Source organism: Cariama cristata, unplaced genomic scaffold (assembly GCF_000690535.1).
Source record: "Cariama cristata isolate BGI_N322 unplaced genomic scaffold, ASM69053v1 scaffold10979, whole genome shotgun sequence".
Taxonomy (NCBI): domain Eukaryota; kingdom Metazoa; phylum Chordata; class Aves; order Cariamiformes; family Cariamidae; genus Cariama; species Cariama cristata.
In genome coordinates, this window is record NW_009637407.1 from 806 (window position 1) to 14283 (window position 13478).

Consider the following 13478-nt stretch of genomic DNA (forward strand, 5'->3'; position numbering starts at 1 on the left):
TGAACAAGTCCCTGGGAGCTTTGTATCATGTGCTAAACATCAAGGGCAAATAGCAGCGAGTAGGTAGTACAATACTGTAACATATAATATTGACAGGAGGGGGAAGCGCCTGTTGGGGAAGGTATTCACAAAGGTTAACATTAGCTCCCTCCCGCTAATGCCTCGACGGCTCTCAGTAAAGAGAGAAAGGCTCCTCCAGAGGGCGATTCAGAACTGAAGATTCATTTAGCTGCTCTGAATCTCTCTCTGGAGGACTCTCATTTCCATTAACTTCAGAAACAGCCTGCAGAGATGAGCCTCAAAAAGATGCTGCTAGCCTTTGTGAACACTCCCCGGTATTTACCTTCCATCAGCACGAACAGTGGCTGAAATTCACGACTGAGATGTATAGTTGGGTATACTGTATTTAAATCTGAACACTACGTATTGCACACGGACTGCATTTTGCCCAGCTGGAGATTAGCGCTCCTGCCAGAATCACCGAAACACAAGTCTCCCCAGTGCTACTAGAATGACTGCAGGATTTAGGTTTTCTCCACTGCCGCATTAAATTGCTTGGTTTGATGGCCACCCGCATGCTGCCGTACATTGGACCGCTGTGCCCCCAGCACCTTCAGAACCCACTAACATTCTGCAGTCGTACTGGCACAGCTCCTTCTCTTGTGCCGACTGCTCATTCTATCACTGGAGCAGCAACGGGAGCTGAGCTTTCACCATCAACCTAAACATGAAGATGAAAAATTCTCAACTTTTGAGACTTGCTGTCGACAATTTTTATGGTTATTATTTAGTAGCAACAAGAAAGAAAATGGTCTTTTAATCGCAAACACAGATTGGATTTTGTGACTTAGAACATAAGGAAGAAAGCCATACTGACAGAACTACTATCAGGGCCATTTCCTAACTCTTCCAGTTCTTCTATACTTCATCAGAACATTGTGCTTCCCTCTCTGAAAAAATTCCATGATATCTTCAAATTCTATCAAACAATAGATTTGAGAAAAATAAGACTTCTATAATATTGTATAAACCAAAAGAATGATTATAGTTTTTTAAAAGTTTTGGTGGGACTTTTCACATTTATGATTCCGCCAAAATTTCTCTTCGCAGAATAACTTTGTAACATGAGCCAGCCATCCTTTTACAAACGTCAAAAACAGAAAAAAAGACCCTTTAAATTGACTTCAGCAAAGGCATGACAAAGTTCATCACAAACAACGGAAGTCTTTCATTTAACACCAGACAAGTTATAACCAGAGCCAAAGACAATACAAACTCCAGGTAGAGTTGATTTCCAAAGTATGGTTAGACAAACCAGTACAAGTCTGAGACTACAGAACTTTTCCCAGTCTTGTGAAAACCCTCAAGCCCTAGCAAGTCTAGTTCTAAACTTAAATTTTTCCTACACAACTATGTCAAACATGACTTAACAAAATGAACTTGCAAACGTCAAATCAACTTGCAAACATCTGCTAAGTACATTTTACCACTGAAATCAAGCCACTTTACCAAACAGAAAAGTTATGTTCAGATTTTAGAGACCATATTGAGACAAAGATGTAATGAACACAGAAAGTACTACGAAGACCAGTTATGGTTCCAAATGAACAAATCCTTTGCATGTTACATAAACTACTTGCAATGCAGCATGTCAAACAAATACTTCACGTTGTGTTATTACCTAAGTAACAGTGTAAGAAATGTTAGCCACCACCTGAAATTATTTTCACATAACTCTCCTTTACATAAACATCAGAGCATCTTAGTTTCAAAATGCATTTAACTGTGATGGCCTTTCAAAACTGCATTGCACCTTTAGACAGAGGAAAAAAAAAAAAGAAAAAGGTTCCTGTTTGTTATATTCCACTATCAGGTAGTTTTCCAGGTACTCAGTCAAGAGATTTGCAGACAAAAATTACAAGCAATTAATGTGGCTCATCCTAATTATATTGTGGTATTAAATTAATAGAAACCATGCACTCTCCCCTTTAAGGGCACTGTTCTGTAGAATTCTGCATAGTAAGAATCTTTTGGCTTGAAATGAATCTCAAAGCATGTTGATTAAAAGGTTAAAGGGCAGAGTTTTTAATTATTGTCAAAATCTAATTAAGAATATGAGAGAGGAACAAAGTTTGCACTTTTTTCATAGAATTGTTTATTAAAATAAACAAAAATCCAGAATTTTACAGTTCACCTTATAGTTGGAAAATGTTTATAGTCAAATATCACTTTCAGAAGAGTCTTCCTCTATATACTCAATTTACACCCACTCAGAAGGGCATTTTGTACTCTGCACTATCTGACACATCTGAACAACTTTCTAGACAACGATTATTGCACAGGACAGTTGTGTTTGCGACAATGCTCATTTAACCAAGCACTACATTGCTCATTGTTCTTTCTGTTAAACTCAGTAGGATAGGAAAAAATGCAATAGGGTAAGATTTTGCCAAATATATTAAATCACAAAGTAGATTACCAGTTCAATGAAAGCAGCAATTTCTCTAATTAAAATACAGAACTGATAGTTTATCCCTGGCAATTTATACACAAGCAGCATATAATCTGAACACAAACATTTCAGTGAATTCTGTGCTGTTTCCCATGTAACACGCAGTAACAAAACAAGACTTTTAGAAAGTTTACTGAAAAAGGAATGACATATTTGACCAGTACCTACACATTGCCAAATTACACTGCAATCCTTCTCAACTGATGGCACTTCATGTGAGGAGATTAGGTCTCGTAAGTTCTCTGAAACTGCTTTTAATTTAACTTCACAATATATCAAATGAAGTTTTAACGCATAGAAACCTGTCTTCTCCTTTAAAATATTTGCAGCAATTAAATCTTACAATTACTGTGGAACATTTGGCAGTTACTTACTTACTTGAGTAATAAACCCCTGAAATTTCCCTTCTATTTGAGCTTAATACTTGAACCATGTGAAAACTGTTCCTCTAAACATGGAATTAAGTTTAGAAAAAATAAAGGGGAAAAAAAACACCTGTTTTAGCACTCAGTACGAACAATTTCTTTGTAGAAAAATCATAACACAGTTCCCCCTTCCACAGAGTTGGCTCATCAATATCCAATATTTTAAATATCTATTGATTGTGTCTGTGTGTTTACCCTTGTGGTGAAAGTAACACCTATAGAGAAGTCCATCTTTCTTTCAGGAATGTAACATGCAATCAGCTCATTCTTCTACTAGTCAGGGAAGAATCAGTGCATGAGTTAATATATTTTAACAAGAAAATGAAATCTTATCTCCATTTACAACAAAACAAAAAACAATCAAATCCTGGGAAGTCATTTTTGCTAGCTTTAATAAAGGCCAATTCATTAGTTGCATTTTGGAGTTCCAAAATAAATAGACCTTTGCTGCATGCCAATGTCACTTATTCCAAAGCTTTCAGGAGCTGTTAAGAACTCCCAACACGATCTCTGGGAATGATCCGTAAATCCGAACCATGCTTTAGAAATACATTTCCTAAACAAACAAACAAAACAGATTGTGTTACCAACCAACAAAATAAAATGTTACCTAAACAAGAGTGTTAGGTCAGTGTTTGACATCTTTGTAGTAATTCCTCTAATATACCAGAAATAAATTTTTTATGTTTCCATGGAATTTCAACTTAACCCTCTTACTCCAAAGAGCTCTTATTTTTAAATAAAAATACCAGACTCAAAGTCATCTAATAAGACTTGCAAGCTATGGCCTTTCAAACTTTGCAGTTCCATACTTGAATGTCTGATTTCACTTATACACCATAATAATTTCAAGATCAGGAAATGAAGTTTTACTACTCCATAATTTTTTTAATCTTGAGGTCATTCATGCATATACTCATTTTTAATTCTCTCCTTGGTTCAGTATTTATCTGCTTCTAACTTCAGAACCTCAACTGTACTTTTCTTTTAGGAAGGCTCTCCACATATTCAAGCATAAGTCAGTCTCATTTTAGCATAAAAATATCTTTAACTTCATATTTATTACTGTATAGTCTTGATCATGATAGTCTTTTCAAGAGGACATAGTATGAAAATTAGAAGTTTCTAATACTTAGATGTCTAGAATATTTTCTGCATGTATTCATGCCATTCATGTCATTCAGGTTACTATTTTCTTCTATTAAATGTAACATTTCAAAATGAAACCACATTGCTAAAAGTGATGTATTATTTAAGCATTATTTAATTACTATATGGAACTTTTTTTTTTAAAACTTCATACTGCTACTGCACGAAACAGACCATATGTAATTCTACAGTATCAGGTTTTAATAACATCTACCTATTCTTATTCGTCTTTGTGTTGACTTGTAAAAACAGAATAATTGTATTTCTCTCCAAAGCACCATATTCCAGAGATATAGAGTGCTCTCATAAAAAATGATTTAGATATTTAACACTTATTCAGGTTATTAGCATACTGGAACAAAGCTACCCTTTTTCAAACTTCCCTTTTCCAGCATGTGGATCAGGATCAACACCATTCTACTTATTCAACATAACAAGTATTAGAAAATCAGCTCAAAAGAACATATTATCAGAAGACGTTCTGTTTTTAGAGATCTCACATATCGAAGAGATCTGTAAAACCCACTGAACACAAATCTGTCACACCAGCAAGCCAGAGAACTAAGCTTACTAATCTAGATGAAAAGTATCTGTATTGCAGTGGCCATCATAAAACTGCACAGGCCACAGCTGCATCTCATGCAGGCAGCAAGTTCACCCCACCTCTCAGTCTGCTTCCATAAGTAACATCATGGTGGTTTTATTAAAGTTATGACATGCTACTCCCTGAAGTACTGAGGATTTAAAATTAAAATCTATACAGGAATTAAGTGCTAAGCATAGATTTTTCAGCTTTCATTTCCCCTGCTCCACAGAATCATGTAGGGAGAATGAAAGTCATACTTGAGGAGTACTTTTATTCAGAAAGGTGAGGAAATAGTGGAGCAGTACAAAACCTCTGAAATCTCTAAGGATTACTAAGATTTTATGCCTAGATCATCTTATTTTGCGAAGTTTTTGAAGACTAAAGTAATTGCTCAATCTACAGGAACTTTAATATATGCAAAAAAAAAAAAAAAGGAAGGAAAAAAAAGTACATTTTACCCTACCAAGTTTCCAAGATATCAATTAATAAGGCTGAACATAAGGTTGTATCTAAACTACATATGTTTACTTGTAAACTGAGGAGGGATTTTGGTCTGGGCCTCGGGTTTAGTGTAGGTCATTTTTTGGTCAGTTTTTTTTGGGGGGGGCAGGCAGGTTGTTTTGGGTTTTTTTTTTGTGGTTCCCAGCTCTCCTCCCCAGTTTAAGGGCAACATCAAACAGCATTGTCAGGGCAATGGTACCTTCTATGTTAAAAAAAATTACCCATGTGCAATGCATAAGACTATTCTTACATTTGCAGATAAGATTAAGACTGTGATGAAAACATTTTGCATCCAGATGCTTTTGATTGACCTGATTCTTGATTATGAGATACCGTCTTATACTACTACTGAATAATTCCTCAACATTCATAAGAACTTTGGAGACATAAAGCAAATCAATTGGAGATGTGAATTCAATATGCATAAGTGCAAGCATAATGAACTACCATATGGATGTTTTCATTCAGGAGTCAAGTAGTCCTAAATATATTTATTTTGCAGGATTGAACTACAACTAATTTGAGCTACATAATACAAAATTAAAGTATACTTTTGAGGAAGAGAAACAGTGCAAGTATATGTTAAGCAACTGACTTTACCCATTTTGCCTAAGTATTCTTGAGTGGTCAGGTGAAAATGTGGCTTTATATGTGGGTGATGATCTAGTAGCTAAACTAAATTATTAGCTTTATTATCTGTTTATAATACACTTGGTCATGGGATCATGACGAGGACAGCATCAGCTGATGAGTCTGCTTGCAGCAGTACACCTGTCAAACCATAATCCAGGTGTCCTAAGGCAAGCCCAGGAAGGACAGAAACCTCTAGTAGAGCAGAAAGCCAAACACTCACTTGACCTTCATTTTCAAATGTTATTGATGCAATCACAGACCTGAGAAATGGGACACTACACTTAAATGTCTCCTTTTACAACTCCAAGAAATTCCCCAAACTAATGTCAAGCAACTGCTGTTCTAACTATCCAATACTGTTATGGGCTCTGCAACGATTTACTTTATACTATTTATCTTATATAGCTAAGTACGCTGATAATACCTTGCTTTCTTATTCTCTCTTTGAATATGAAAAAAAAAAAAGGTGTGGTATCTTCAGTTAACGACTGGCAGACAGAGGGCACAAATGAATGAGACCTTGCAGAGATTTCATGCAAAAACCACAGAAGCAGCAAGTCCCCATCAACTGTTCATCTCATTTGCAAGCAGGAGTAAAATTAGATTCACAGTTTTCACTGGATGACTGGGTTCCACAAACACCAAAGCCATTTTTTTTATTTCTTAGTAGAAAGTTATGAACATTTCTTCCCTAACAACATACTCCACTCCACCATTAACTCTCGTCTCAAATGGGCTAAGATTAGATTACTGTAATCATTTCCAAATTAATTTAAAAGTATAGATTTTCAAGAACAATTCCACAGAAGCCTGCTTCCAGACAACAGACCATTATTAGTACAATTCAACATCTGTACTATGTGTCCATGTATTTCAGGAGGTGTTGGGGAAAAGTTTTACACTCTTCTGTTACAGCGATAAAGTCTTGTCTCATAGCAAGCCTCCACAGTTGAAATCGGAGATTTCTGACATGGAACCCCTTGGTGAGAACAAGAGGGCTATCAGCAAGAAGATCACCTTTTCTTGAAAACATGCTTTCCAAAGCACCTAGAGTTCCTGCTCTAAAACTGAGCATTATTTTTCAAACATATCTCATGAGTAGCGCTGCTAAAATAGCAAATACTACTGAACTAGGTATAGTGGGGAAAAAATATAGCTATTACTTCTTATTTCAGTAGCATGTAAGACAGTATTGCTGTTTTAAACTGCACACTAAATAGCTAGCTCTGAAGATCAGAAGTGCCTCATTTTTTCACAGACCTAAATAAATAAATGCTGAACAATAGTTCTGTGGATGTAACCTTTTAGACGCTACACTGCCTGTAGTTTCCAACTACTGGGTAATGCGTCTCTGTTAAAAAATCAAAACTTAAAATATAAACCAACCCCAAGTACTATGCATTAGTTTAAAAGAAAAGTAACTGAAGTTTTTAATACTGGGCTTCATAAACAACAACTTACCTGCTGTCTGTGCAGGGTTTATTCCTATACCATCTAGAAAAAAAAAAAAAAAAAAAAAAAATAGAATATAAAAAAGAGGGGAAGATGAAACAGACATATTACAATTTATTACATTAAGCTTACAGCTCAAAAAAACATAATATACCAACAAGATATAATTATTACATCAGGTCTTCACGCAGCTATTTCCTATAACCAAAAATAGTCTTATCACAGGAGTTAACAAGAAACCTTCAGAACAGAAAATCCAAGCTATATATTTGGACAAAACCAGATTAATTATATTAGTGTTTAATATCTTCATCCTATGCATAAGCAATTTAAATAGTGCTGCAATATTATTAAATTCAGTTTGCAGTTTGTAGATGTTGTGAAAGAAAAGATACTTTTGCTTCTATCAACACCCCTTCACTGAAACCACAATACAGAAAGTATTAGAAAAAAATATATGTAAAAACTATATTCTTACCATTTGTTATAATGGCACTTGTTGCTGCAGGAACTTTGAACTAAAGGAAGTAAGAGTATGACAAAATAACGTAAGACACATACTTAGAGCAGAAAATATATGAGGAATATTCAAAGCACTTATAATTTTAGCTGGTTCAGGTACAAAAAAATGATGAAAAGACTCCCCTCAGATTTACAGATATAGCAAAATAAAAGTTTAAAGTCAAAGTTGATTAGACACCTCAATACAGAATGCAAAATTTGCAGTACTAAACAACTTATCAAATCGAATTACATTTTATCCAATAAGTAATAATAAAAGTTAAGCAGCCACAAAGGTAAGAAATATTAGTTCTTATTATACTAAATAAAGGAATATCTAAAACATGTATGGAAATAAACTTCTAAGAAGCAAACCTGTTATGTCTATCATGAATTAAACAAGAATTAGCTTGAGATAATCTTGAGTAATTTTGATCAATTTCCTGGCTTTCTCTCTGGCTCTATTTGGAGCTCTCCAACTGCACTGCTCCAAGAGAAGAGTTCAAGATTTGATTACAAAAGGAAGCACTAACAGCACTGCATCAGATCTGGCTCGCTCTTCAGATTTCTGACACCAGCCTAAGCAGGCTTTGTACCCTCAATCTCGACCTCCCACCTTCATGCGCATCATATGTGGTCAGTTTTACAGTATGAAGAGCCCTACTCAGGCAGAGTTGCATTGCATACAGCCTTCAAACTACTTCAGAAGATCTGAACTGAGATGGGGAAGCCAAAAATAATTATTTCTCAGGACTAGAGGGAGCCAGGCAGGGCCAGAGAAAAACGGTGCACTATGTAAAGTGGTTGGACCACACAGGACAGAAAGGGTGGGGGGGGGTACAAGTCAATTAGTGCTACTTGGTTGGTCTGAGGACCAAAGGTTGCTCCTTGGGCTTCCTTTAGTTAGTACAATGAACAACCCCTAAGGGAAAAGACTGGCGTCTCAGAAATGAGCAAGCCTCAGTGAAACGTCCTCACAAAGCACTTGCTCCTCCTCTCTATACTGTGTAAGAAAAAGGGGAGCTAACTATCAATGTTAACACTGAGTGCTTCCCTGGGAGAACTGCACAGCTCTCCCATCCCCTGAACAAGTCACTTCAGCGATGCCTTTCAATGGCATTCACGAGTTGTGCTTTCCCCATTTTCTGATTGCTCAACTTAAGATTTCCAGGTTTGATTTACAGAAACACTATGCGTTAACAGTAACAGCTAAAGCTCACAGAAACCATGCCCGAATACAGCACTTAATTATTAATACTGAAAAACTGACTCTTTTTATCTCTAAATACACAAAATTAGCAGATTTTTAACTTATTATTTCTCAGGTTTTATCCATAGAAGGTAAATCATGTCACCTCCGCAACTTGCAGGGTGACATGAAAACAGTAATTTCTGCAAAAGGTAAGCTAGATATCAGTGTCATTGAAGAAAGGTCATGAGGAAAGTAACTTTGTTTTCAGAGCAAGATTTGAATAATAAAGTCAATAAAATAGCAGCTGCATATTTAACAGTAAGAATGTAAAAAACAATACGCTATCTCCTAACAGCTAATGTATACATATCATATGCTGAAGAAAGCAAGCCTTCATTCTCATGTTCACTAACTTTGGGAATCTTGACTTAGTCTAAGGAGAAATCCTTTTTTATGTAATAGGAGAAAATGAATTTGTAACATTTGAACAGTGGGATTAATGTCAATCATATTAAGTCCTGCCTCCTGGAATGAGTCCATCTCCAGTTCAAAAACTAAAGGAATAAAACACAAAAAAACCCTGAAGAAGCAGGAAATACATGTTTAAGTTATTTTTCAGCAAGCGGGTTTCCATTGTAACTAAGCGATACCATGGATCTTTCATTCTAAATCATCTGAAAAAAACCTCAAAATGTTAACTTCTAGAATGTTAAGTGCCTCTTCTCATTTCTTCTGTGTCTCTTCTGATACACAACAATGCACAAAAGGGATGGATCATTCACAGGAGGATGGATGTCTCTACTCATTTTGTGTCATTTTGGTTTTGAGTAGGAGAATCCATCTGATGCCGATACAGTAGGTACATATGAGAACTCTGCGGCAACCAGTCAGTGAAGCACTAGTTAAGATTCTCTTATTGCTTCATATTGTATTGTGTTAGAAGAGAATAAACCACTTTGTTATCTTAGCCCAAAATACTGGGCCAAACAGCAGCACTTGTCAGCTCTATGAAAATAATCACAAGTATAATACAGAAAGGAAAACTACCGTTGGAAATAATTACACATTATTTGGTGCAATATGGTTCACTACTTAAAAATCCTTTCTGTGGCTGCTAAGCATATGTTTCCCATGCTGAAAATATACAAGCTTTCTGTGATACAAAGTCAAATGGATACTCAAGCAGCAAAGTTCTGTACTCAGTACCTAATCCCTGGCTTGCTTTGAAATCGAATTGGGTAACACCCAGCCCCAAACTCACACACTTTAAAGAAAGATTGTTTGCTTTAAAAACCTTATAAATTGATAACTGAAGCTGCCACAGAACTTACTTTCTCCAGCACTAGGAAATACATTTGTCAGTATCTACAGTCACACTATAAGGAAAAGATGACAGTCATATACCAACAATTATATCCCTTTCTCACTTTTTACAATAATGACAAAAATCCTCTACAGTAACAACGTCATCTCCTTTTTGAGCAATGAACAGCAGACAAGTGCATTAAACCATAGTATTTTAGTACCAATCTATCAAGAGTAACATTAGAATAACAGAAGAATAGTTTCACATATGTATGTTTATGAAAGAATAAAATTAAACTTTATTTTATGGATATGGATGAATATTTTAGTAGTAATTCCACAAATGTAAGAGAGGTTTTTTCTACATATTGTGCAAATGTACACCTGAGATATGTACCAAGTAGCTCTAAGAGATGAAGGGAAAAAATCCAATAGATGCCACACACTGTAGATGAGGACATTAACACTGTCACAATAAACTGTGACAATTGTGGAAAGAACCATAGCTAAAAACTGAGGACAGTAGTGTGCCCAATAGTCTACATTTCAATTTACAATTTTATATACAGTCTGTAAGACAGAGAAAATAACAACTAAGGAAAGAGTTAAATTTGCATTATCCAAATTATCACTGCGAAACATATATATTGGGAAAGGCTGAGATCGCTACAAATGACTGAGACTTCCTGAGACCTCCCCATTTAACGATCCAGTTTTCTTTCACTTCCAGCTCTGCCAATCGTGAATTGCACACAATGAACTTTCACGTTATGTGATGTGCTAGAAATGATCAAAAAAAATCCGTTACGTATTTCAGCTATTTCCAAGAAACAAAAAAAAAAAAGAAGGAATACACTTTGTTTTGTGCAGTGAAAGTAAATCAGAAAACTTGGAAAAAGTGTAACCTTTGGCAAAGCACTGTGACTTAAACTTGATATATGACTATTTTACATCATGGCTACAGTTCTACTGTTCCAGGGGAATTCTGGTTATGATTTAGCCAAACTTTAAGACTCTGAAAAATGACTTGGTAGAAACTTGCTAAGGCTATACAACCGAAACTTAAATCCTCCTCCACCCCAAGACCTTTAATCACTCAGAGGATAAAGAACTTCCCTTGGAGACCAACTAACAACTTCGTCCAAAATCCAGCGCTACAGTTTAATCTTTTCCTTATGTGTGTCATACAAGGTACTGTGAAACTGGTATCCGAACCACAACACACACTATAAGTTAACGTTAACCTATGCAGTTCAACAAGCAAAAAACATTTACATAAGACACAAATTCTCTCATTCTTTTCAATGCCAGTTCACAAAGGAGCTTCACTCCTGGGGAAGAGTCTAACAGTCTTTTTTGCTCTCTGTTTACAAAGCACTTAGTTCTGCCTGGTCTCATAGAGACGTAAAAACCTTCAGTGCTGATCCAGAGTAGTCTGAGGTCAAACAGCAAAACTCCCATGGATACTCAAAATACATCAACTAAAATAATGGTTTGCTAAATGTGAATATTTAAGTAACTAATTCTTCTCTAAATCCAATTCACAGAAGACCCTATCACTAACTAACATTGTGGTTCCACAAGCAAGTAAACAGGTTTGATGACAATCCTCCCACCAGAAGCGGCCCCTCACTCTTGGTGTCTCCAACTATTGAGTCCCTCTCCAGTCTTTCCTGGTCCCTCATACTAGTCTATTAGACCTTCCAGTCTAGGTCTCTATGTATGGGTTGTGTGGGCACAGCTGCATTAGTTCAGATTAAAAATAACTGCGGAAAAAAACACAGTAAAAAGAGCAATTAAACCAGCAACTATATTTAACAGCATTTATTATTCTGTATATTGTTCTGTTCAAGTAAAGTTACAACAAACAATCCACAACCTCCCCCCACAAGCTGTGTTTCTGCTAAGAACTTATGTCACATAGTGGTATAACACTAACATCAGGAGGCTCAAGACAGAGTCCATTATCCTTCCTAATTATTTATTTTATTACCATTCCAATACTTAACAAATGAAATTTACAGTAGCACAAAATTTCCCAAGTTTTCCTAAAAAGACAGAAGAGGAATTGCAAGAATAGGCTCTCAGCTGAATCTGGTTGCTGACTAGATGAAAAAAGCCATCATGCTCTTTGAGCACTTTATTTTATTGTTTACACCCAGAAGAACATCTCCTAAATCTTTGTATACTTAATCTGAAACAAACAGGATACATGTCTTCAAATACATTATATATGTAATTTAGGCACCAACTGGTTTTGGATCCCATGTGAAAGATCAAACACCCAGAAGCCAAAGAACACACTATCCACGTCTTATTCACTTACGTCTGCTTTTTGAATCTAGCCTATATGTCTAATCTCAATACCTTCTATAACCAAAAACTGTATGTCTTCCAAAGTCAGAGATTACTGGAACTGAATGTGAGAAGAGTATAAGAATAATTCTAAAGAATTTTCTGGATAGTCTACATAAGCAACTTCAAATGTTAAATATTGAAGAGCAGTATCTTTTAATTATGTTCACTGTCACAAATTTTTATGTTACTGATATAAAATGATTTAATTTAATTGCAAAGAAGAACAGGAAGTGTGTCAATATCGGCTGTTGATGTGTAAATTGTGCAAGAATTGCTAAGTTTAGGATTCTGAAAGTTTTGGCAGGCCGCCACTGACACCAGTAAAGCGTCTGTGCATATCTAACACCAGTCTGTGTATATCTAATGAGATCAGTCTTTGTTGAATTAACCGCTGCATTTTGCAATTAAAAAGCTTCTGCTTTCAAGAACGTTCAAAAAGTTAAAAAAAAAATCATCACTTTCTACTTACTTCTTCTGCAGCAAACTTCAAGACAGCTGTGAAAGGCGTACTTTCAGGCACACTCAACCTGAAATTACAGTGTAAGTAAATATATGACTAATAACACAAACCGAAAAGCAACTTCATTTGCTATTAAACTACTAATTAAAACTTCACTTTTACAAATACTAATACTCTTCCCAAAGGTGTGCAAGTACTATTTAAGGTCCAGATCAGAGCCTAAAAAGATATGCATGTCAGTGGAACAAAGTAGAAATGCCCTGACAGGTGGGTTAACAGCAGAAAACCGCCTTTCGTTTCGTATGGGGGGAGAAAAATGCCTCTTCCAGTCGTGCGAAAGCCCTGTCAGGATGACCCTTGAAAGCCATGCGGTTTAGAAGAGCCTGTGTTTGCGCGGCCTCCTC

At 35.9% G+C, this 13478-nt stretch overlaps 1 protein-coding gene across 1 annotated transcript; it reads right to left on the reverse strand.

Annotated features, from left to right (window-relative positions):
- Positions 1–2999: 2999 nt before the first annotated feature.
- On the reverse strand, positions 3000–13141 carry UFM1 (ubiquitin-fold modifier 1; the record flags this gene model as incomplete). Its single annotated transcript, XM_009708317.1, has 4 exons — positions 3000–3493; positions 7268–7300; positions 7737–7776; positions 13084–13141. Coding segments are annotated over 4 exons (199 nt in total), but the record flags the coding sequence as incomplete, so codon positions are not given.
- Between the last annotated feature and the right edge of the window lie 337 nt (positions 13142–13478).